Source organism: Papaver somniferum, chromosome 8 (assembly GCF_003573695.1).
Source record: "Papaver somniferum cultivar HN1 chromosome 8, ASM357369v1, whole genome shotgun sequence".
Lineage (NCBI taxonomy): Eukaryota > Viridiplantae > Streptophyta > Magnoliopsida > Ranunculales > Papaveraceae > Papaver > Papaver somniferum.
This window is the reverse complement of record NC_039365.1, coordinates 76,178,053-76,200,670: the sequence shown is the minus strand read 5'-3', so window position 1 is coordinate 76,200,670 and position 22,618 is coordinate 76,178,053. Positions and strand designations below refer to the sequence as shown.

The 22,618-nt window shown below is 36.4% G+C and overlaps 1 protein-coding gene and 1 pseudogene across 2 annotated transcripts; both read right to left on the bottom strand.

Annotated features, from left to right (window-relative positions):
• Nucleotides 1–3,959: 3,959 nt before the first annotated feature.
• Nucleotides 3,960–9,258, bottom strand: LOC113301648 (uncharacterized calcium-binding protein At1g02270-like). Of its 2 annotated transcripts, XM_026550436.1 has the most exons (12): nucleotides 9,163–9,258; nucleotides 8,084–8,140; nucleotides 7,781–7,969; nucleotides 7,412–7,516; nucleotides 7,162–7,267; nucleotides 6,023–6,243; nucleotides 5,831–5,907; nucleotides 5,635–5,749; nucleotides 5,402–5,527; nucleotides 5,185–5,295; nucleotides 4,993–5,100; nucleotides 3,960–4,557 (listed from the first exon to the last, which is right to left on the bottom strand). In XM_026550436.1, exons 1-12 carry the CDS (start codon nucleotides 9,196–9,198, stop codon nucleotides 4,327–4,329), a joined length of 1,482 nt encoding a protein of 493 aa, XP_026406221.1. In that variant the 5' UTR covers nucleotides 9,199–9,258; the 3' UTR covers nucleotides 3,960–4,326. The 2 variants fall into 2 exon arrangements, with proteins under 2 accessions (XP_026406221.1, XP_026406222.1); XM_026550437.1 differs by lacking the exon at nucleotides 9,163–9,258 and having other exon boundaries at nucleotides 8,084–8,423.
• A 353-nt stretch (nucleotides 9,259–9,611) lies between these two features.
• On the bottom strand, nucleotides 9,612–13,380 carry LOC113301649 (annotated as a pseudogene).
• Between the last annotated feature and the right edge of the window lie 9,238 nt (nucleotides 13,381–22,618).

The window sequence follows — 22,618 nt, the reverse complement described above, 5'->3', positions numbered from 1 at the left end:
GCATGGCTTTGGCATGTGTTAGGCGCGGCCAAAATTAGGGTTTGCATGAACCGTGATGGTTGGCTTTGGGCCGCAAGTTTCCATGCGTTAGGTGGCGAACTTGTGTGGCTGAGATTTGCACCTCAAATGGAAGGGTAGCCGTTGGTTATTGAAACCCTTCGTTTTGGCAGCCAGCGTCGTGCATGGCTTTGGCATGTGTTAGGCGCGGCCAAGGTAGGATTTTGGCATAGTTTAGGCGCGGCCAAGAACTACGGTTTTGGCATAGTTTGGGCGCGGCCAAAATTAGGGCTTGGCGTTTGGGCCAAAGGTTGCCACACGTTAGGTGGCGAACTTGTGTGGCTGAGATTTGCATCTCAGAAGGAAAGGCAATCGTTGATTATCGTAAGGCTTTGTTTTGGCAGCCAGCGTCGTGCACGACGAGTTGGGACGGCTGGCATGGTCGGTATGAGGAGGCACGACATGCCATTGGCACATGTGGCATGGTTGGCATGCCTTTGCGCGGAAGGGTTGCACGGCATGCTATTGGCATATGTGGTGCGGTCGGCATGGTTGGCATGCCTTGGAGTGGAGAGGTGGTTGGCACGGCATGCCATTGGCACATGTGGTGCGGATGGCATGGTCGGAATGCCTTGGCGCGGAGAGGTGGCTGGCACGGTTTTCCATTGGCACGATGGCGCGGCTGGCATGGTTGGCATGCCTTGGCGCGGAGACATGGATGGAATGGTTTGCCATTGGCACGATGGCGCGGCTGGCATGGTTGGTATGCCTTGGCGCGGAGACGCGGCTGGCATGGTTTGTCATTGGCACGATGGCGCGGCTGGCATGGTTGGCATGCCTTGGCGCAGAGACGTGGCTGGCATGGTTTTCCATTGGCACGATGGCGCGGCTGGCATGGTTAGCATGCCTTGGCGCGGAGACGTGGTTGGCATGCCTTGACGCGGAGACGTGGCTGGTGGTTTGCCATTGGCACGGTGGCGCGGATGGCATGGTTGGCATGCCTTAGCGCGGAGACGTGGCTGGCATGGTTTGCCATTGGCACGGTGGTGCGGCTGGCATGGTTTGCCATTGGCACGGTGCGCGTGACAATTAAGGTTTGGTATGTACGAAGATGATGTCGGTCAATACTAAGGGTTCTGCCGTGGAACATGACACATGTTAAAAAAAGGTACCCTGGTAATTCTTACGTAGGCATGTTGAATGATTCAATAAATGCACTAGTGGTCGTAGTGACGTCATGTCAGATGTAAGGTTTTACGATTCTAACCCTAAGCTAAAAACCACCATCAACACAAGGATTCAGACAACCAAACATACAGATGGAAACGTAATTCTACCAAATCCCCTGGACCCATGAATTCTACCTTTAAAATTCTACGTCCAAATGAATTTACATGATTTTTTGTGGAAGCATATTTACATGATACAACTTAGTAATTTATATGAGGACAATTTGGTAATTCTAGGAGACTTCTACCAAGAAAGCCTCTTTATTTTATATTAGCTAGATTAGATTAGATAATTAGATAAAAAAGAATTTTGAAAACCAAAAAAACTAAGGAATAAAGAAAATACTCAAAGGTACTATATGAGATTTTAGAAATTTCACCATGAAACGGACATTAACTATTATTTCCTTTTTTCGGAAATTTGAAGATCAACCTTACATTAACTATTATCATATCTGAGAGCTATCATTTTCTTCACCCACATACACAAAAGTATTTAAACTGGGTAAAAGTACTAAGTTAACCTCATTATTAAAATTCCTGGCTAGTTTGGGGCCTAGGCCATTTAATCGGGGCCTATCAAATTTCTCTTCCACCTTACAAAAATGGCTATGGGATGCCAAATTTGATAAAAATGACTAATTTATCCCCAAATTAATTCCTAAAACTAACTCATATAAATACTAATCCTTACCATTTTCACTAAAAAGATTAAAAACATAAAAACTAAACCAAAAAAACTTTTTATTCTTATATAATCCTTCCAAATTCCATAAACTCTAATAAAAAAAAATTGATCTTCTTCTCCAACGATCTCTAATCCAACCAAGAAAAGGTAAATCTCCATCAACTCATTCTATGATTCACATTTCTTCATTGATTTACATGTTTAAAACTTTGATTTTGAAAAATCACAATCTCTGATTTTTCCCAGAACCGGTTTATGCTGACATATCGTATCAACCGATTCTGGGTTTTGTTCTTCGGCCATGAAGAGCATGCAGAGAAATCGGTTTATATGATGACTAGCATCGACCGATTTTGGGTTTGAAATCATAATATGAAAAGACATCACCGGAATTGGTTTATAAGTGCATTAACATGAACCGATTCTGGGTGATATTTTTTTCTTTTTCTTTTTTAACTTTGCGCTCTTACAATCGGGTTTTATTTGCGTGGTAATACACCGATTGTGAAGTTGTGTCTTCAGATTCCACTTCGCAATCGGTTTTTATATATGTACCACATAAACCGATTCTTAGGGTATCATTTTCCATTGTGTTTTAGTAGTTAGAATCGGATTACATGTATTTTTTTTTGCAGCGGGTGCTGCTGAAGATGCTGCTACTCCTTATGCTGGTGTTGGTGCTCCATGATGTTGATGCTCTCTTTTAGATATTATAAGTTCAAGTTTTAAGTTTTTTAAGACTTTTGTTGGTTCTAGTTTTAAGTTTTTAACACTTTTTTTGGATGGTTTAAGGTTTATTTCTTAATCATGGTTTGAACTTAGATGCACTTAAAGTGTTTTAATTATAATTATGTGTATAATGGGTTTATCATAAAACAAGTTTATGCATGCTCAAAACTCGTCCACTACGCTCACCTAGGGGTTCAAAGGCTTGATGCACGTGCTAAGTGCATCCGTGATTCCTACGAAAAGAAATAAATTTGAAATGAATGAATTTTTTTTCTTCTTACGAGTATGAAACAATCGGTTTATATATGACTCCAGCAAAGACCAATTATAAGAATCAGATTTTATCTACGCCATCATTAACCGATTCCTGGTGTCCTTCATGAATACCAAAGAACACTACCCAGAATCGGTTTACAAGTGCATGAACGTAAATCGATTATGGGTAGTGTTTTCGAAAAAAAATCAAAATTTTTCAGTTGTTTGGTGTTTTGAAGATCGATTTGCATTAGTTGATCTCACATCTAACACGATTAATTAACACCTAATATGATTAATTAATGATAATTAATCAGGGGTAAAATGGGTAGTAAGAGAATAGTTGGATAAGGGGTTGTGTGAAATTTATTTCTAATGACTTTTTTTGTCATCTAATAACATGCCCCAAATAGCTGGACTAGGCCCCAAACTAGCCAGGTTAAAATTCAATCCTAAGCCTTATCTTCTAGATTTAAATTTGTTCAAGTCATTTCTAAATTAGCATCAATCAATTCTAACTACATCGACAGATTTAAAGGAAATTTCATCATCCTTTTTTTTTTTTTGCAAACGAAACGTCATCGATTGTAACCCATTACTCTTACCATAATCGGCTGACGTCCATGTCCATATGACCGATTCATATGATAATCGATCGACGTTCATGCCCACATCAAGCGATCTATTTTGTATGTGTTTTCTGGTTGAAGAACATTTAACCAGAATCGATCGATGTTCATCCCTATATCGATTCTTGGATGAAAGAAATGCCTAATTTTTGTATGTCTTATTTATGCTAGAATATGTCAGTGTTTTCTTAACTGCTTAGCATAATTACCATATAAATGTTCACATAAACTGATTCTTACGATTGAGCTATTTAGTAAAACATCAACCCAGAATCGATCGACGAGTGCATGAACATCAACTATTATGGGTTGATTTTTTCAACAAAAACAACATTTTTTCATCTTTTGATGTTGATTTCTAAGTTACCAAAATTAAACATCTCTTAATCAACCAAATTTACACCAGAAACAAATTAGCCATTTAGTAAAATATTCGACTAAGGAATTTTTCATTTAACTTCAAAATATCTTCTTATTTTTTTCTTTATAGGCCTCAAACTAGCCAGTAACTACCTCAAACTAGCCAGGAACTACCTCAAACTCTCTCTTTTTTGTTTTTTTTCTCCTCATTTAAACTTTAACACGTATAATCGGTTAAGGCAGACCGGAACCCAAGATAGCTTTACTTCATGGTACAGCCTAATACTGGGATTTACGATACCCACTACATGATTTCAACAAAAAGTATACAATTATCTCTCAACCATTAAGAATTTTTTTAAAATTTCTTGGTTGGATCGATTCGTATTGTTTACAGAAGCCGTGGGGATTTTTACCACCCTGGTCTTAATAATAATTACTAGCAGATTGGTTGCGATGTGAGCATGCTTACCGGTGAGAAAACTACAGTTAGTCGTGCGTGGTCTGAAAGAGAGTAGTTTTCTGGCCACCGACCTTTCTCTACTTCACGGGGGAAGAGAACTGCATTCTTCACGTTAAAACCGTACATTTGTTCCTCCTCTTCTCCTGTGCTCTTTTCGATCTTTTCCTCTATTTGGTCAAAACAACATACTGGATCCCAAATTCGCTGCTGCAATACCAAAATTAAAATATCAATCAAAAGGCAATAATACAGAGACCATTGGACTAGGCAGAAGTTTCTATATGGAGTAATAAACCAACTAAACCACTTCCAAGGGCAATCAAGAACACCACTAGCAACTTCTTTCATCAGAAACCTAAACTAATGACATTTTCCTTAACCCAGGGTGGTATTACAAATCATCGATTCAGATAGAGGAGTTGGCTTCCAAAATGTGGTCTAAAAGGGGTTGTGTGGGTGCAAACCCATTCTTTTAACAGATTACCAGCTCATTATCGATTGGGATCAGAAAATACCTAATTACAAACTACCAGCGGAACAAACTTTTGAATTTTCAGGCGTGATAAACATTATCGAGCGAGCAACGCAGCAAGCAAGATACTGAAACTAGACCAAGTAGTCGACAAAATAAAAATCAATTACCTGAAATTCACTGTAGTCAACAACACCATTTCCATCTACGTCCGCTTGGATCCACACATCCTCGATCTCTTCAGAACTCAGTGTATGAGGGTCACCAGTTAAACCAAGCTGAATCATGTGAAATATAATTAGGTCTATGTTTTATAACATAATTTACTTTATTTCTCTTATAGTATATAATATGGTATATACCTGACGCAGTGCTTGACAGAAAGCAGAGTAGGTAATGTAATCACCAGGACTATCAGCTTTCAAGAACGCAAATGCATCACTTTCGTTCAAGGAAGCTTCACGTAGTTGGTACTGCAACCAAAACAAACTTAGCATCAGAAAACATTTTTACTACAAGTGATCACTCAGAAGAGATAGTTCGGCATTAAATTCATCCTATAATATTTGTTTAACTCACCTTAATTATACTAAAGACAGCTTCACCCCAACTTGTTTTTAGTGGTTTCCGATACTTAGTAGGATTAAGAAGCCATATGAAATCTACACCGCAGATGTTCCCTCGATGATTTCGGTGACTAACCCACTGTAACAAAACTCTAAAATAGCATGAGAAACATTTTATTTTAAACCTTTGGAGGTAATCTCCAAGGAGAGAGATGAAATTTATATCCGAAACTATAAAGTAATAACCTTGTGGGCATCCGCATCGCTGTCCGTATACTGATGAGCAGCATCATATGACGACACAAAACTCTGGGATCTAAGGAACTTATAGACGTGTCCCCGCTTGCTCCCGTTCCAGTCACTGTGAAAAAGCACGCAGAATAGAGTTAAGATTTTATGATATTATCGTGATCTTTGATAAAGAACGGGGTCAAAAACTTACCCACAGAGTAGTATTGGCATAGGATTAAGCTTGTTTTCTTTCTGGTAGGATTCTACATACTTAAGGATTTTGTAAACCTGTTTTACCAGAACATAAAATATACTTACAAATTAGTTCTGTCTCAACTATAAGCAAATAAAAATTTGCTGATAAAAATATTGAAAATTACATATTTACGGCAGATAATTCTACCTGATGTAACCGTACGATGGAAAGACTAGAATCATGAGGAAATAACAGATGGGTATTCACGATGAGAATTTCTTGCAAAACATTTTTATGCCGACAGGGTGAGAAGGGCACAACTGATTCAACGTGTAACAGTTGCGCAACACGATCTCCGAAATCATTGAAAAGCAATTCTCTATAGTCTAAAATTGTAAAGTAATCCTTATGAACAGCGGTGAGCAAACCTGTTCATAGCAGAAAGAGTTTGTTAGAAATCAAAACACATAAAAATAATTAAGTTAGTTTAGTAAACAAATTGTTTCTGGTTAAATTTAATGGCAGTACAATATATATTATTACCCTTTTGGTTCTTCACTGAAAGCTTTTTACCTTGATGTTTGCATGAAACTTATGACATGCTTTAAAATTGGTACGACCAAGTAGTGATAAGCATGCTCATTTATGCATGATCAATAATTTGATTGACTTAATCTTCTCAATTATTTTAAATGAAGGAATCCAAAATGCATATCTGACTTAACACATCTATACTTACATTTAAACAGGATTTCCAAGCTGACTATGGACATATTATTTGTTTTCTACGCCCTCATCACCAAAGCTTCCCTAAATGAACTTAATTTGATCAACACATTACGTCATATTCGTTTTCAACGACATCATAAGTAAGTCCATTCAAAATTATTAATATAAAGTAGTAATCTATACAGAAAGAGTGCTCCCAAATTTGCGAGATGGGTGCAAACTACCCCTTACAAGTTTGAAAAAACAAAGAATATCTCTCAAACTTGAGCAACCATATACTAAACAAAAAAAGTTAAAATATTCATTACTTTATATCAATAAATTATGTTTCATTAGGGTTGGTCGACTCATGGTTGAGTGAGGGGCCACAAAACTAGTATTCCAGACAGACAATAGAAAGATCAAGACCAACCAAAGAAACCGACATTAATTTGGAATAAGTGAAGCGCCAATCAATTAGACGAGCTTATCGAGAAAGAATCATTTGTGAAACAAGAAAAGTTCAAGGGGGGAAAGTGATTCATGATCAGGACTAGATGCAGTTTTATAGAAAAAAGAAGTTCCAAAGCGAATAATCGGTATCCTTTTTGGCAGTCAGTAATAAAAAGGGACCATACCATCTCCTCGGTTGTTTGTGCGTGCTAGCTTGAAACTAGTATAGCCTGCATTACCAAGTCTTTTCTCATACATTTCAACAAGCTCTTCATTTCCAACCCAAAATTCCTATTGAGAAAAGAATCCATATTAAACCAGCAAATTCATCGCACTCACAGTTATATACTTGAATAGCAGAGTTATATCGTACTAAGTCAAAATCAAAGAACAACCAAATTAACAAAAACAAATAAAAATGCATTGATAACTTACCTGAAGACATATGATTGACGATCTATCACACAACAAAAGATCCAATATACTTCGGTTTCTGCTAAACCAGTATGCTCTGTATTCGCTTTCTCGGCGGCTTTGATTCTGTTATGCAACACCAAACCAATACTAACCGTTAGTTTCTAAAGTCTAAACAATAATTAAAAAGAAAAGATTGAGTACCCACACAGACATTTAAACAAACAGCTTGAATTCAGACAATTTTTATGTTCATCAAATTCTCAATAACAATCAACATAAACCACATTCAGAATACTTCAAATTTCAAAATTTCTGATTCAATTTTCCAAAAAATGCATTGAGAGTCAAAAAGGAACAACATAACATCAAATAAATGAAAAGGTTTACCTCTTTATCGAGTCTTTTGTAGATAGGTGCTAGAATATTGAATGTAGTACAGGAAATACAAGGGTCGGCCATTGATGCATAAGTTCCAATCCTTGATATTCTTCCTTTAACTTTACTACTATTGTTATTATTGGTATTGTTGTCAATTCCTCCACTTGTATTTATCTTTACAAAATTTGAATCCACCACCTGCTTTTACACAAATATCAACATCACAATCAATAAACATCATGAAATCCAGAAACACATTTCTATTCAACCAAACCCATATCCAAAATACAGCATCCGAATTTGATACTTTACCATTTCACTGTATCGTTTAAGAAGTGGGTAATGTTCTGGTTCTTCAATTAGTTGTTGCTGTTGGTGTTGAAGATTGGATAAAGAGAGAAACAGAACAAAGAAGATAAACAAAGAGAGAAGATTAAAGAGATTGTTGTTTTTGAACATAAAACCAATTCCAAATACAAAGATCAAATTTCTTTCTTAGGATTTAACGATGAACCCAAGCAACAGAATAATGTTTGATTGTAAGAAAGAAGAACGAAAACCCAATGAAAGATTTGAGTCTTCGTGTTTGTTTTTATATACAAAATACAAACTCGTTGTGTGGCTCCTTCTCTCTCTAAATTATATTCTACAAAAACAAATAAATATTGTTTTACAATCTTTTTTGTTTTCTGGGATGGAATACGGACGACGATACGTGAAACCGAAAGTCTAAGGAGAAAATGTAAAACACAAAACTAATTTTAATCTTAATCTTCTTAATCAAGGGATTTCGTTACTAATTACCGTCTTTATTAAAGAAAAGCAAAGGGTTGAGATTCTCTTTATTCTGCATTGGGCGGTGTTGATTGTTTTTCAACGATGGGAGATATATATTATGCTTATCTTGACGAATGTGTCACTCCACTCTCCATGTCTACCATCTAAAGAAAGAAAATGGGCCGGTTTTATAAGCTTTTTTCGAAGGTCAAGCAACAATCATAACCGCCGTCGAAAAGTTCTAGATGTTGGTAGGTAGATGCCTAAATTATATACTGCATTCGAGTTCACTGATAGTACACTATCTGAATTTAATTTGCGAAAAACACTTATATGGACCTTTGGGTACCAAATACGGACCAATGCACTCACTGATAATAGTATTTGGAGTTTTATTTGAGCTTGTTTGCCACAAATTCTGTCAACAACTTGGAATTATATATCGAGATAAATGAACACGATATATGCAATGGGTGTGTACCTTTTTTTCTTTTTGACAACCAAGTGTTTATAATTCTTGCCCAAACAAATAGCAGCCTCATTGATCAGAAAGTACAGAAGGAAAAAAATAAGTTATGTACGTACTTCTGTCTGGATTAGTTTTGTGTATTTACCTGAGAAAGTTCTTGGCCGGTTAAGTTTCCAGACATGGCTTGCGGTGTTGGTACTTTATCAGCAGCTATTCCTTGGTTTCTTTTGGAGCACCCAAGTTTATATGAAGGGATGTCATGTCTTTGCAGATTCATTGTACTTATAACCATCAAGTTCCCTTAGGCGATTGTTAATCGAATCATTTTTCTTTTCTTGATTCGACAAAAGATTATTTCTTCTTAGTTTTCTTCAAAACAAGAGGAAAGAATATACTTCTTTTGCAACTTGATTAGCTATTTTTTACTTTAACCACTGTAAGTTGGCGTTAGGCATAAGCTTATTACTGTGGTTCCAAAAATATGTGTACGTGGTTGCTCTAAGATTCTATTCGCTTGTCAATTTGGGGCATCGTGCACCAAAGGTTTTTGTTCCGATCATTATCAAAAGAAAAATAATGATGTGGATCATATTATTCGTAACTTATACTTATATTATAAAAATACAGAATAAAACCCTTTACATTAAAGATCAGAATTGACCAACATGCAAAACACTACATAAGTTAATCACTGTATTGCCTACTAGAATCCAGTTAGTTTTACGATATGTCAACAAACAAGGTTTCTTTCAGCTCACTCAGAATATACCTACAAAAATGCTACTCTTTTTCACCAAATACGAGGAAAAGTGAGGGGGGGACGCCTCTTCCTGCAAAATCTCCGGAAAGCTCACAAGAAAAATCTTCGGCGGCTCGTATCCATTTCCGGCTAACAATCGAAAAAAACAAAAGCAAGGTAAGCAAACAAATTATATGAAAAAAGGAGAGGAAAATTCTTTCTAATTCAACTGGGGGAAACATAATACCTTGTGAACCCATTCATATTCCCCTCCTTTAGTATCAAATGTTCCATGCTGTAAACTGATCAAACGCGGACCACATTCCTGCACGTTTCGGAAGGATATTTTAGCTAACATGCTTACGAAGACTGTCATGTCATGTGACAACTTCACTATAAATCAGTCATCCTGCCACCCATCTTAATGTATCAGAGTGTTTTAGATGGAGAAATAATTTCCTTCCATCACTACCATAGTTTCAATATTTACTTATTTATGTATCATACTTGAGTTGATAAAAGTTTTTTTTTTCTTTTTTTTTTCTGTAAGTTGCTCAGTAAAAGGTTGGAAACAAGTATTCTGCTCGCAAATTATATGGCTTATCACTGTTACCAAACTCAGGTGGTTATGTAGTAGGAAGGTAAAAGTTTTGACCTGCATGCGAGTAATCACTTTTCCAAGCTTCTTCTCCTTGGTTTCTTTATTTTTACCTTTCCCATCGAGCGGCTTGATTTCTTTCTGGTCAAAAATATACCTAGCACCATACCGAAAGAAATATTGCTTCCATGTAGAACAAAAATTAATTAATATTTAGTAGTACCCTGAAGCAATGTGTTATGCTCAGAGCAAACATAACCGTACAGAGACAAACCTATGGTGGCGAAAGAAAATGAAATCACGCTGATTGTGGAAGGTCAGAACCCTTCTTCCTCTAAAATTAGGATCTTGAGGGAAGAGTGATTGTATCATCCTATGCAGAACATGTCGAGAGAAAAAAGATTAGGGGACAAGTATACACGTGGAATTAAATCCAAGAGAAGCTAAACAACAAAGATATTATATGGGAATATCCAACTTCAAAGGGTAAGGATTTTACCTCCCAACACGATGTCCCAAACGTGTCGTGAAATTATTCATCACTAGCTCAGGCATGTGAAGAGTTGGATTACCATGATTCTGCCAGTAACAAATAGAAGTCATTAGGACATACAATGTGTAATCATATGTTAGTTGACACGCAGGCGTAAACACAGTAAACTTTTTGCACTGCATCCTAAAACTTTCTCACGTAACAATGAGCCACGCATGCATGGGTGTGAATAGACATACCTTAATATCCTTGCGTAAGACCAGACTTGAAAGCTTAAAATGTGCAGTTGGTCCATCAGGTAAGCCAATAATGAGGAGAGCATCTACAGAGATTTTTTTTTTGAAAATATTCATGAAATAACATCTGATCAGAATCAGGTAATAAACTTGAAACCATAACAAAGATATGTATATAACTTAAAAAATAAAATAAACAAGAGTGCAATCAAGGAATAAATGGGAACCCAAAGAGCTTTGCTTACCTGGTTGCCTACTGTTAGTGTGGAGAACAACTATAGATGTGAAGTCCTTTTTGTTTGCATATTCCACAATCTGCACAACAAAGAAAGGTGTAACCTCAAAAATATTGCACACAGATTAGTAAGCGATGATGTCAAAACCATCAAAATCAACTAACCTTTTTCAAGTCATAGGTTCCTCTCTTGAAATAATGAGCATTTTGAATTACTGTAAGTAGTTCCGAGATGAAAGCTGGTCCTCTCTGCAAATAAAAAAATCCATCAAATATCATGTTGTGGACATAACATTTAAGTTAACCAGATAAACTGTGTAAGTATCGCAGAACATACAGCAGAGTTGAAACGACATGTGGTGATCAAAATTTTTGGAGTGATTTCTTGTTTCAGAAACCCACTGAACTCATCCACATCATCCCAGCAAATAACTGCAAGGAAGCAACATACCATCTATTAGAAAAGTTCAACAGTATTTACTTACGAATAATGACTGAAAAATCCCGATGACTATGTTTTGGGTTGAATAAAAATAAAGAGCAACAACACTCCAGATGGAAACTTGAAAGGAGATTAAAAGACAAACCTCTTCATCATCGGGCTAACAAATGGTTTCATCAGGCACCCTTCTGGTTTCAATGGTATGTGGTGTTGGTCTAGGAGGTAGCTGCAAATTCAAAAAAATTACGAGTAAAAAAGCCAAACACCAAAATCTATTTTGCCGAAGAAAACTAATACCCACCTAATTCCTTTATAGATACCAAAAGGTCATCAAACATAACAAGATATTCAAAACAAATGAAAGGTAGGGGGTTAAAAAAAAGACCTCTTCCCCGAGCTCCATAGCTTTCTTTTCCTTAGCTTCACGATCTTTTTGCTTCTTTCGCTTCTCAACTTTCTTTTCATGTTTGAGCTGGGAATGAACAGCGGCCCTCTTGTCCTTGTTCTTTATTGTAGATGGTAATACCTGTCTTTTCATATTACACGGTTTTACTTCTCTTTCTTCTTCAGCAGCAGCTTCTCCTTCATCCTTCTTTCTCTTCCCACCCATTTTCATTTCTCCCGAACTGGGGAATATACAGTTCAGTTCTGGAATTCATTAGAGCAACATTAGAAGAATAGAGACCTCAAGCTCCATTGATAATGATGAATTTATACTATCGCGAAGCAAATAAGGAATTTGAACTTTAGTGGACTCATTTATTCATGATGCTCATTATGATTCAAAATTCAACCTAATAATGATGAATTTTAAGTAGAAACAAAGCAAAATGTAAGATGCCGCAAATAAGGTTGAGTTTATAAAAGGACATTTTAAATTGGGGGAATTTTTTTGAGCTTAAACCATGTAAGTAAAATCAAGTGGTTAGAAATTAGGGCCAATTCAGAAGTTGACTCTAAATTCCTAAATAGAATAGGAGCAATTCAAAAGATTAATTGAGAAACTCGCTCCATAGTCCGGTAGCTTAAACTTGATAACTGAGCCCAATTTCATAATATTAAGTAACTCTAATATCATCAAAGCTAAGCCCTAGTTTTGTTTTTCCACATATTCAGGACTAAGCAAATTATATTTACGACAAACATAGAGTAGGCAATCATGAATTTACTAGCCAGTTTGCAGGGAGATATTCCAGGCATGGAATAATTGTGGGTTAACAACAAAAGCTTCTTTCGATTTCAGGATGAAAGAATACAAAATGAACCAACACTTGCAATTCAACCAACCAGTTTGTGCTTATTTTTTTAAGGGTCCAGGAACTGAATTTCAGGACGGTGGTGGGAGCTCAGGAAACAAAGAGAGAGAATTACAGCTAGGGTTTAAGCCTTTATTCCTAAAGGAATGTAGATATCCAACCGACTAACGTTTCAATTACAAACCCGAGAGAGAGAGATTACCTTTCACAGATTGCTTGTGCTCCCCAGTTGGTGGTCCAGTAGTACTAGTACCAGTGATGGCGCTGAACACCGGTCGTGCTGGAACGAGAGAGACTGAGAGATGGAGGTTCGCAGACGAGATTTTAGGACTGTTGGATCTTCCACTAAACGAGAGGTTTTAGGCTCATGGACCTAATACTAATAGGTCAAATTCCTATGGGTATTAACAAATTTGCATATCTGCAAATTTCACCCGACCAGATACGAATCTTAGCGGATGGATGCCGGCTCACGTTTTGGTGTACTGGACGTGGGCGAATTCCTAAACCCATTTGTTTTCACGGGTTAAATGCGGATAGTACATTACCCATCTGTTGGACACTTGATCCACAAGATAGTTTTGTATCAGTGACACTACAACCCCTTATTATATGGGTTCAACATATAAAAGCCCCGTTAAATGGATCATTTAGAGATGTGCATATAATCCGGAACCGCGAATTTCATCCGTAACCGTCCGTAAAATTGCGGGTGAAAACCAATCCGTAAGAGTTTATGGGCCGGTTGCGGGTGAATTCTCAAATCCGCAAGATTTAACGGTTTGGTTGCGGTTGGTTTTATAAATCCGTGGATTTATCCACACCGTAGGATAATGAGAGTGAATGCATGGCTGGTGGAACAACCAACTTGGGTAGACTGGGGTTTTATACTCTGATGCCTGAAGTTCACTTAGGATCGTCATTCGCGAACGTTAAAACCCCGTGGATCTATTGAAGAGACAGTGGGTTCAGTGGGATTTGGGTGGTGGTTTATATGGAGTTAGCTAGGAGATGAGACTGAGACTGAGACTGAGACAGATACCCACGTACCTAAGTTATATGCACTGCAGACAAAAACTGTTGTTCAAAAGAAGAAGAAAGATCCACGAACCTTGCAGCTTGTAATACACGAGATTGAATGGAAGCTGAAGGAGCCGTTTGACCATTTCACCTCATCTTACTGGTAAAATATCATTTACAGATCAAATCTAATATCATTTCACCTTATCTTACTGAATTACAGAAGGAAAAGAAAAATCTTTAGTAGTTATCATGATAACATCATTTTCAAGATTACATAACGTCATGACTTGCAAGCATATTAATGCCAGTCTTAGTTTCAACTGTTACCGCTTCTGGAAGTCATATTTCCGGCTAAACTGGGGTTTCATATATATATATATATTTTTTTTTTTGACTAAATTCGCGGTTAATCCGCATCCGGTCCGTACAATCCGCTGATCCGCAGAGGTTAAATCCGCGGGTGATTGGGCCGGTCACGGTTCAATTTTCCAAATCCGCAACTTTGACGGTTTGGTTGAGGGTGACCCCTAATCCGCAACCGTCCGTCCGTTGCACACCCTTAGGATCATCCATTGTCAACTCCATACTTTAGAAAAATGATATTGCTAGGCCCAAAAAATCAAATTTTTTTCAGATCTGGTTCATAATTAATTATTACGAATTTTAATAATACCAAGACTACCCTTTAGTATTTATAAAGAGGAATATCATAAGATATTTTCATTTTCTATTTCATTTTCTCTCTCCGTATAAAACCATAGCTGCTCTCATAAATTCATTTTCTAGGGTTTTATCCATTCGGTTGTACAAGATCTAATCTTCTGATTTGATTTCACATCAACAATTTGCATGCAAATCGATCTGTGATTAGAAAGAATCAATTATGTATAGAGATTTTTGTTCTACTCTATTTTCTGCTAAAAGAATTTAGTGGTTTTCGATTTATGTCATCTATGGCTGCCGATGTACGACGAAGAGGAAAAAATGATAAGCTTCATCGATCTCTACTTCTGTATCTGTATCTACTGATGATGTTTCTAGATCTTCATTCGTTTGTGAGTAAGTCGAAATCGAGATGTAGAGACAATGGAATTCGTCATTAGATCTGAAGATTCAACAACAAAAAGCTGAGAAAGATAAGTTTCTCCCTTCTAATCCTATTTAATTCAATTGAAATTCCTAATTATGTGATTCAGAAATAAAATTGACTATAATTTGTTGTTTCAAATCTACTTCAGGTAAGGTTTTCGATTTGATTCAATAGGTTTTCCTCATTTAGTAGTTCTACTTTCTTAGTTTGATTAGGTTCTGATTTTTGTTTCGTTGACTTTATTCAGATCGGAGAAGAACATGATTATTATTGAATCAACAGGTTTTGAATCTAGGTATGTTTAGGTTTGTTGTTGTTTATGCCGATTTGTTGATAATACTAGTTGAATTCAATCAGCTAAGAAGATATTCTCCATTTAATAAAAACGCTGATATCTCATAATTCTAATGGAGCCAGTTGTGGACTATTGTTGGTGTTTTTATTTTGCTTATCTTAACTACACGTGTTGAGTTTGGTTAACGAATCTATGGTGGTGTTGGTGGTGGAGATGCAGGTTCTGGAGGAGTATGAGGAGGTTGTGGTGGTAGAGGTGGTGGTATTGGAGCAGGTTTGAAGGAGGATTTTGAAGTCAGTGGTGGTGTTTTACAGAATTGATGAATTGAAGGAGATGATGAGAAGATAGAGGATGAACTATTTTAAGTTTCTACTACTGGTGCTAGTGGTCACAGGTAATCAGCTGATTTCACAAGGTTCTCTTCTTTTTTAAATGTTTATATTTTTGTTTTGATCAAGGTTAACTTGTTCAGATAAATTTATTACGTTAGCATCCCTGTGAATGATTGGTTTTTACTGTTGAATTATGCATCCTTGTAAAGGTAGTATATGGATTCTGTAAATGCTTTACTTAGTCCCTAAAATTTAATGATTTTCGTTGAATGAATGCATGTATATCAAAAGGGTTAATGCTTTCCATTGAATGAATGTATATCAAAATATAATATATGGATATAGGTATGGAATGGTTTCACTTAACTCATACATCTGTTTAACTGTGCATTACATCTGTTTAACTGCACATTACACAAGCCATATGCATGACAGTTTGCACGTTTAACTAGCATTGACAGACTATAGATGTGTAACTAGTAGTTACACATGCTAATTAAATGTGTAACTTCTAGGTACACAAGCTAAACGAATGTGTATCTACTAGTTACACATGCAAATTAAATGTGTAACTTATAGTTACACATGCTAATTTGATGGGATATGCATATGTAACCTAATATGAAACTTCTATCTAACTGTAACATTTTTAATTTTACCTTGTTTTTGTAGAGTTTGTAATTCTGTAAGGGTGAACTATTATGTTTTGTATACTTGATCTTGTTTGTTCAGTTGTGAGATAGATTTGACTGTTCAATGTCCACTGGTTTTTGATTTTTGTATGTCCTATTTTGTTCATTTGTATGAGAAGTGTTCTAGCTTCTATGGTACTGATATCATTTGCTTGTCATGTAGTTACTAAGAAGGCTGACCCCAAGGTGCTGTCCAACAAAGCTTCCAAGGCTGTCAAAGCTGAAGCATCAACCATTAAGAAGAAGGTTTAGAAGATCCGCACATCAGTCACATTTCACAGGCCAGAGACATTGCAGAAGGCAAGGAACCTCAAGTACACATGTGTTAGTGCACTACCAAGGAACAAGACCATTACCATATCCCGAAATACCCACTCACCACCGAGTCCACAATAAAGAAGATTGAAGACAACAACAAGAAGAAAATCAAGGATGCTTTCAAGAAGATGTACAACATCCAGACAGATAAAGTGAACACCCTTATCAAGTAAGCCTTCTTGATTACTTACGACTAGCTACTTCTTTTTCTTTAAAGGTGGTATATGGATATAGGTATGGAATGGTTTTACTTAACTCATACATTTGTTTAACTGCACATTACACAAGCCATATGCATGAAAGTTTGCACGTTTAACTAGCATTGGCATACTATGGATGTGTAACTAGTAGTTACACATGCTAATTAAATGTGTAACTTCTAATTACACATGATGATTGTATGTGTAACTTCTGCTTTCAATGTTTTCATACTTTTTGTTTTAAAAGTTGTTTTTTTTATGATCAATTCCATCCAAACAAGTCCTACGGTTTGTGGGAATACATACTTGGTTTTACTGTGATTATAATTTAACACGTTTGTTCGTTTCAAACTTGTTTTCATAAGGTGTGTACATTCTCTTTTTGCAGGTATACTCTTTTCTGGGTGCTGCTTTGCTCCAAATTAGCATTCAGTTACTACATCCAGGTAAGCTGATTTTATTATGGTTCAGCATATCTCTTGCATATAAGATGAGTATCCAGTCGTTGTCTTAGTTTTCTCATACTTGATGATACTATTCTTTTTATTATACTGAAGTATGCCATATGTTGTTGTTGTTGATCCTCAGTTTATGTCCGAGGATATACTAACTGAATGTGTAACTGCTAGTTACACTATCTAATTGGATGTGTAACTTTCGATTACAATGCTAATTAGACGTGTAACTTCTAGTTACACATGATGATTGTATGTGTAACTTATGGTTACATAGATTTTACCTGTTTACGAACTTTTACCTCCTTTTGGGGTATTTGACTATATTTTTTTCCTGGAATATGTAGATTTCCTTTGAACTTCGCGGGGATTTATATTATCGGATATAGTGGTTTATTTCGAGGATTTCGCTTCACATATCTAGTGTTTTGACTCGTTTAATGTGTTCAATAACAAGCAATTACTTCAACTGATAAACATACAAATTATTGTAAATGAATATTAAAGTAATACATGTATTTTCTTTATGTGTAGTTTTGATGTATAACTAATGAGTACACATGCCATATGCATGTGTAACTTCTGCTTACACATGTGTAACTACTGAGTACACATCTATATACTTTGCATTACACATGTCATATACATGTGTAACTTCTGGATATACATGTCATATGCATGTGTAACTTCTGGATACACATCCATATGTTGGTGGCGGTCGGAGGTGGTTTGACGGTGGTGGTCGGAGGTGGCTTGCGGCGGCGGTGGTGGTGGTTGGTGGTGGTGAGCGGTGGTCGGTCGACGGTGGTGGTCGGCAGCGGTGGTTGGTGGTGGTCGGAGGTGGTTGGCGGTGGTGGTGGTCGGAGGTGGTTGACGACGGTGGTGGTCGAAGGTGGTTGGCGGTGGCTGTGGTGGTCGGAGGTGGTTGGAACATCATCACATAACATTTTAATAATTTTGGGCCTAAATTTAAATTTTATTTAATTATGAGCTTGACAAGATGCATAAGGGTATCAAGTTCTTTTAATAACTTGGGGCCTAGATCTAACTTCTTTTAATTATGGGTTATCCATGGGTGGGTTCTGAGCCTAATTTTCCCATTATACAAAAATATGAAGGTGTTACAGGAAATGCCCTATATATAGTTCCTTACTGATTAGAAATCAGGTTTAGAGAAGTTTGTTCCCAGTTCCAACATCTTGTAGCATTAAACATTCAAACGACAACACTCTTCCTCAAATGTTGTTAAGCGAATTCCTCTTCTATATCTTACTTCTGTAGGGAAAAGTCTCTGGACTGGAATTTCAAAGTCTAAGAAAATTGTGCAGCAAAACTCAAATGTGATTGTAAACAGCGGTAATAGAGTGCTTTTCTGGTTGGACAAGTGGGTGGGTTATTACAATCTGGCTTATCTGTTTCCTACTCTTTACAGTCTGTATAGAAATAGATTTGCTACTGTATGTGAAATAGTGGTGCTCACTAATGGGATTCCAGATTGGAATTTAAACTACTCAAGAATGCTCAGAAATGATGAAGTAGATATGGCAGCAAGTCTACTACAGCTTATAAACAATCCTGCCTTAGCTGAGAATGGAGATGATTGTAAACAGGGGCAATAGAGTGCTTTTCTTGTTGGACAAGTGGGTGGGTTATTACAATCTGGCTTATTTGTTTCCTACTCTTTACAGACTGTCTAGAAATAGATTTGCTTCTGTCTGTGAAATGGTGGTGCTCACTAATGGCTTTCTAGCTTGGAATTTAAACTTATGAAGAATGCTCAGAAATGATGAAGTAAATATGGCAGCAAGTCTACTACAGCTTATAAATAAACCTGCCTTAGCTGAGAATGGAGATGACACTCTAGTTTGGTTTTCTGGGGGTAATTTCTCAACAAAATCTTGCTACATTGCTTTAGAAGATGAAGGATATCTCAGATTTCCTTACAAGAGTATTTGGAATCCAAGAATTCCAATGAAGGTTATTTTTTTACTTGGTGTTTATATTATAATCAGCTCATACTCTTGATTCCTTAAGTAGTTTCATTGTGATTAATTCTTGTATCATGTGCAAAAAGGCTCCAGAAACAAATACAATTTTTTCTTCTTCACTGTGAGGAGACATGTAAGCTTTGGAATTTCTTCTTTAACAGTTTCAAGACTCAATAGGTGTTCAATGTAGATGTGAGATTTACTATCTGGGAAGGGCGCGGAAAAAAAGAGAATTATTTTAAAAAAAAAACTCTGGGGATTGATCATTTTTTCTATATGGTGGACGATATGGAATGAGCGCAGCCGAAGAACATTTCAAGGAGTTTATAAGAGTTATGACTTATTGCTGCAAGAAGTGAAGGTTCTGCTGTACAAATCGTCTATGGGTATAAATACTTTTTTTAGAGCATTGCTCAGTCGGACTCACAAGTGTTGTTATCTCAAGCTTGTTTGTCAAGTTTAGTTGATCAAAACTATATACTTGAGTTATAGTATACTTATATCTGTGTCTCGGATTAGGATAAAAGTGTGTAATTGAGCTTTAGACTTCACGACGTTCACCAATTGAAGAAGAATATCTACTGAAGAGCTTGAAGGAACTTCATCAAAAAAAGGTATATGGAGACTAAAACTTATCTATCACTCAGAAGTCTATTCTATTCTATCTTCTACAAAGACTAAGTCGTATAGCTATAAAGACTTTTACATTATACACAATTGAAATTTCGAGTCGAGTTTACCTCGTTTATCTATTTCTCGAAATACGTGTTGGAAGCTTTTAGCTTTAGCTAAAGTTCATTATTTACTTGACGAGTTTAGTTGTAGACAATTCATTTGTTAGAAAATAGATATTAGTCAAGATGATCATGTGAAAATTACCTTGAACATCTTACATGATTTGTGTGAGACAATCATTTGATGTTAACTTGGGAAGTTTCGTATTGATCGATTAATCACTTGAAAATTACTTGAAGCTAGTGGTATGTGTAAGATTATCATTTTCGTCTTTTAAGGATGTTTCAATGATTAAATGAGAGTTTAGAACGACTACCAATGCCTGGATATATCACAGTATGTATACTTTGTATGTGCACTGTGAAGTTCTAGTTCAGGTCCGGAACTCTTGTTTGCGAATTATGTTTACGGACGGGTTTACCTGTGAAAAGGTCCGGAGCTGTTGTTCGCGTACTCTGTTTGCGAACGGCTAGACAAGGCTGAGCCCGGAACTGTTGTTCGCGTACTTTGTTTGCGAACAGTACGACAATGCCAAAGTCCAGAATTGTTGTTCGCGTACTCTGTTTGCGAACACAGTGGTTAGGTTCTAAAATCGGTAAGTATGAAATACATATTCATGAACTCAGGTTTGTTTGCAAACTCAGTTTGCGAACTAAAGTCGCTTGAACTTTAATGAAATAAGGTATGCGGACTTTTTTTGCAAACCGTGGCATTATGTTCATGAATTGGTTCTTGTATAAGTACTGTGTACAATTACAAACCAAACCGATTCTGTTTCAAATGGCTCATATATATTTCTATGAGATAGCGATCATTTGAACAACTCTCTTGAAACACATTTAGATTCATTTGATTATCTATCATGATTGATTGATCATCATATTTGATCTAGAAGTGTTAGATGAATGTGGCTAAACTATAAGTGTTCATGTGGCTAACTTCGGTTAACTATTATTGAGCCAACAAGATATACACGTTTGGGTACGGTTCATCCATATCTAAATATAGGTATATTTTATTTTTGTGTGTCAAGCTAATACCATCTAATGATGGAAATTGATTGCTTAATTCTGAAGCAGACTTAGCTTGAATCTTGAATTAGGAGTTCATCTAACGGTGAATATCAATTGCTTTGTTACTAAGCTTTCTTAGCTTTGATTGTAAGCAACCCTGATTTGAAAGACTATATAAGAGAGATCTCTAGCATCTGGGAAACCTAATCCCAATACGCTCGTGTGTCCTAGTTGCAAACTAAAGTCTATTCTCATTTAACCTAAGTTTTCCAAAACCATTATTAGGTTAAAAACTTGAAGACTTCATTTGGAATTCGTGAAGCCAGATCCAACTATTTTCTGTGTAGTTGCGTATTCTGATCTTACTTGTTCTATCGTATTGAGTTTATCTTCTCTAAGATTTACTCGAGACTCATCTCCGATAGGTAAGACCTAAAAAGTAATCACAACAGTTCTTCATCTCATACTCTTGTGATTCCGCAATAACATTTTCGGTTAATCAATTAGGTTATTATAAGGTGACTAATATTTCTACACTGCTCTTCGGGAGTATATGACCGGATTATTAGTTGAGTTTCCTGTTCACCTTGATTTATCAAAAGACGAAAACAAAACCATAATAGATATATCTGTGGGAGATAGATTTGTTTATAAGTATTCGACTTTAGGTCGTATCAACTCTTAGTTGTGGGTGAGATCAGCTAAGGGAATCACGTGCACAGAGTCCTGCTGGGATTCAACAGGCATAAGGAACGCGACTATACCTTAATTGGGGTGAGACTTGGTTAGGGATTTGTTAGAGAATTGCTCGGTTGAACCCACCAAGCGTTGGTATGTCAAGTTTGGTTGTCATATTTTAGTGAACCAAAACTCATTTAATGAGTCGATTGATTATTTACTAAGTCAACTTCGTATAGATTAGCTAGAAAGTTATTAGGATATGAGACATACAAGTATTACTTGAAGACTTGAAGAATATGAAGAAGTAAAGAGCTACAACGACGATATCATCCTTCCTCTTGAGGTTAGTAATATTTTGACTTGAACTGTTTCATTGAAAACATAACTGCGAAGTAAAAAACACGTATCTTTAGGTTAGTAAAAACATAACTGCGAAGTAAAAATATCTTGAGGTTAGTAAAAAACACGTATCTTTCAAGTCGTGCTATATTGAAAACATAATTGCGAAGCTGTGAATGATTATACTCTAGTTAGACGTAGTATTAAGGAATTATAATACGAAGTATAACACTTATCTTTTGAACTTCGTATATAATACATCGACATAATCGTATGAATGTTATTTTGATTATGTATGGGTATTGGTGAAGATTTCCTCCTAAGAAACAATGTTTTACATTCGTTTAAAGGAAGTGCATTCATAAACTTGTTTTGTGAATCGAAAGGGAAATCGCTAGGCTTATTGGTATTGTTATTCATTGCAAATCTTTGGATTACCAA

What these genes read in the sequence shown, in the direction of transcription:
- LOC113301648 (XM_026550437.1), bottom strand. Translation starts at nt 8,230, where the DNA reads ATGTTCAAAAACAACAATCTCTTTAATCTTCTCTCTTTGTTTATCTTC. An exon ending in ACAAAAGACTCGATAAAGAG is followed by an intron (nt 7,517 to 7,780) that starts GTAAACCTTTTC and finishes GTTGCATAACAG; the next exon opens with AATCAAAGCCGCCGAGAAAG. An exon ending in CTGTCTTTAGTATAATTAAG is followed by an intron (nt 5,296 to 5,401) that starts GTGAGTTAAACA and finishes TTTTGGTTGCAG; the next exon opens with TACCAACTACGTGAAGCTTC.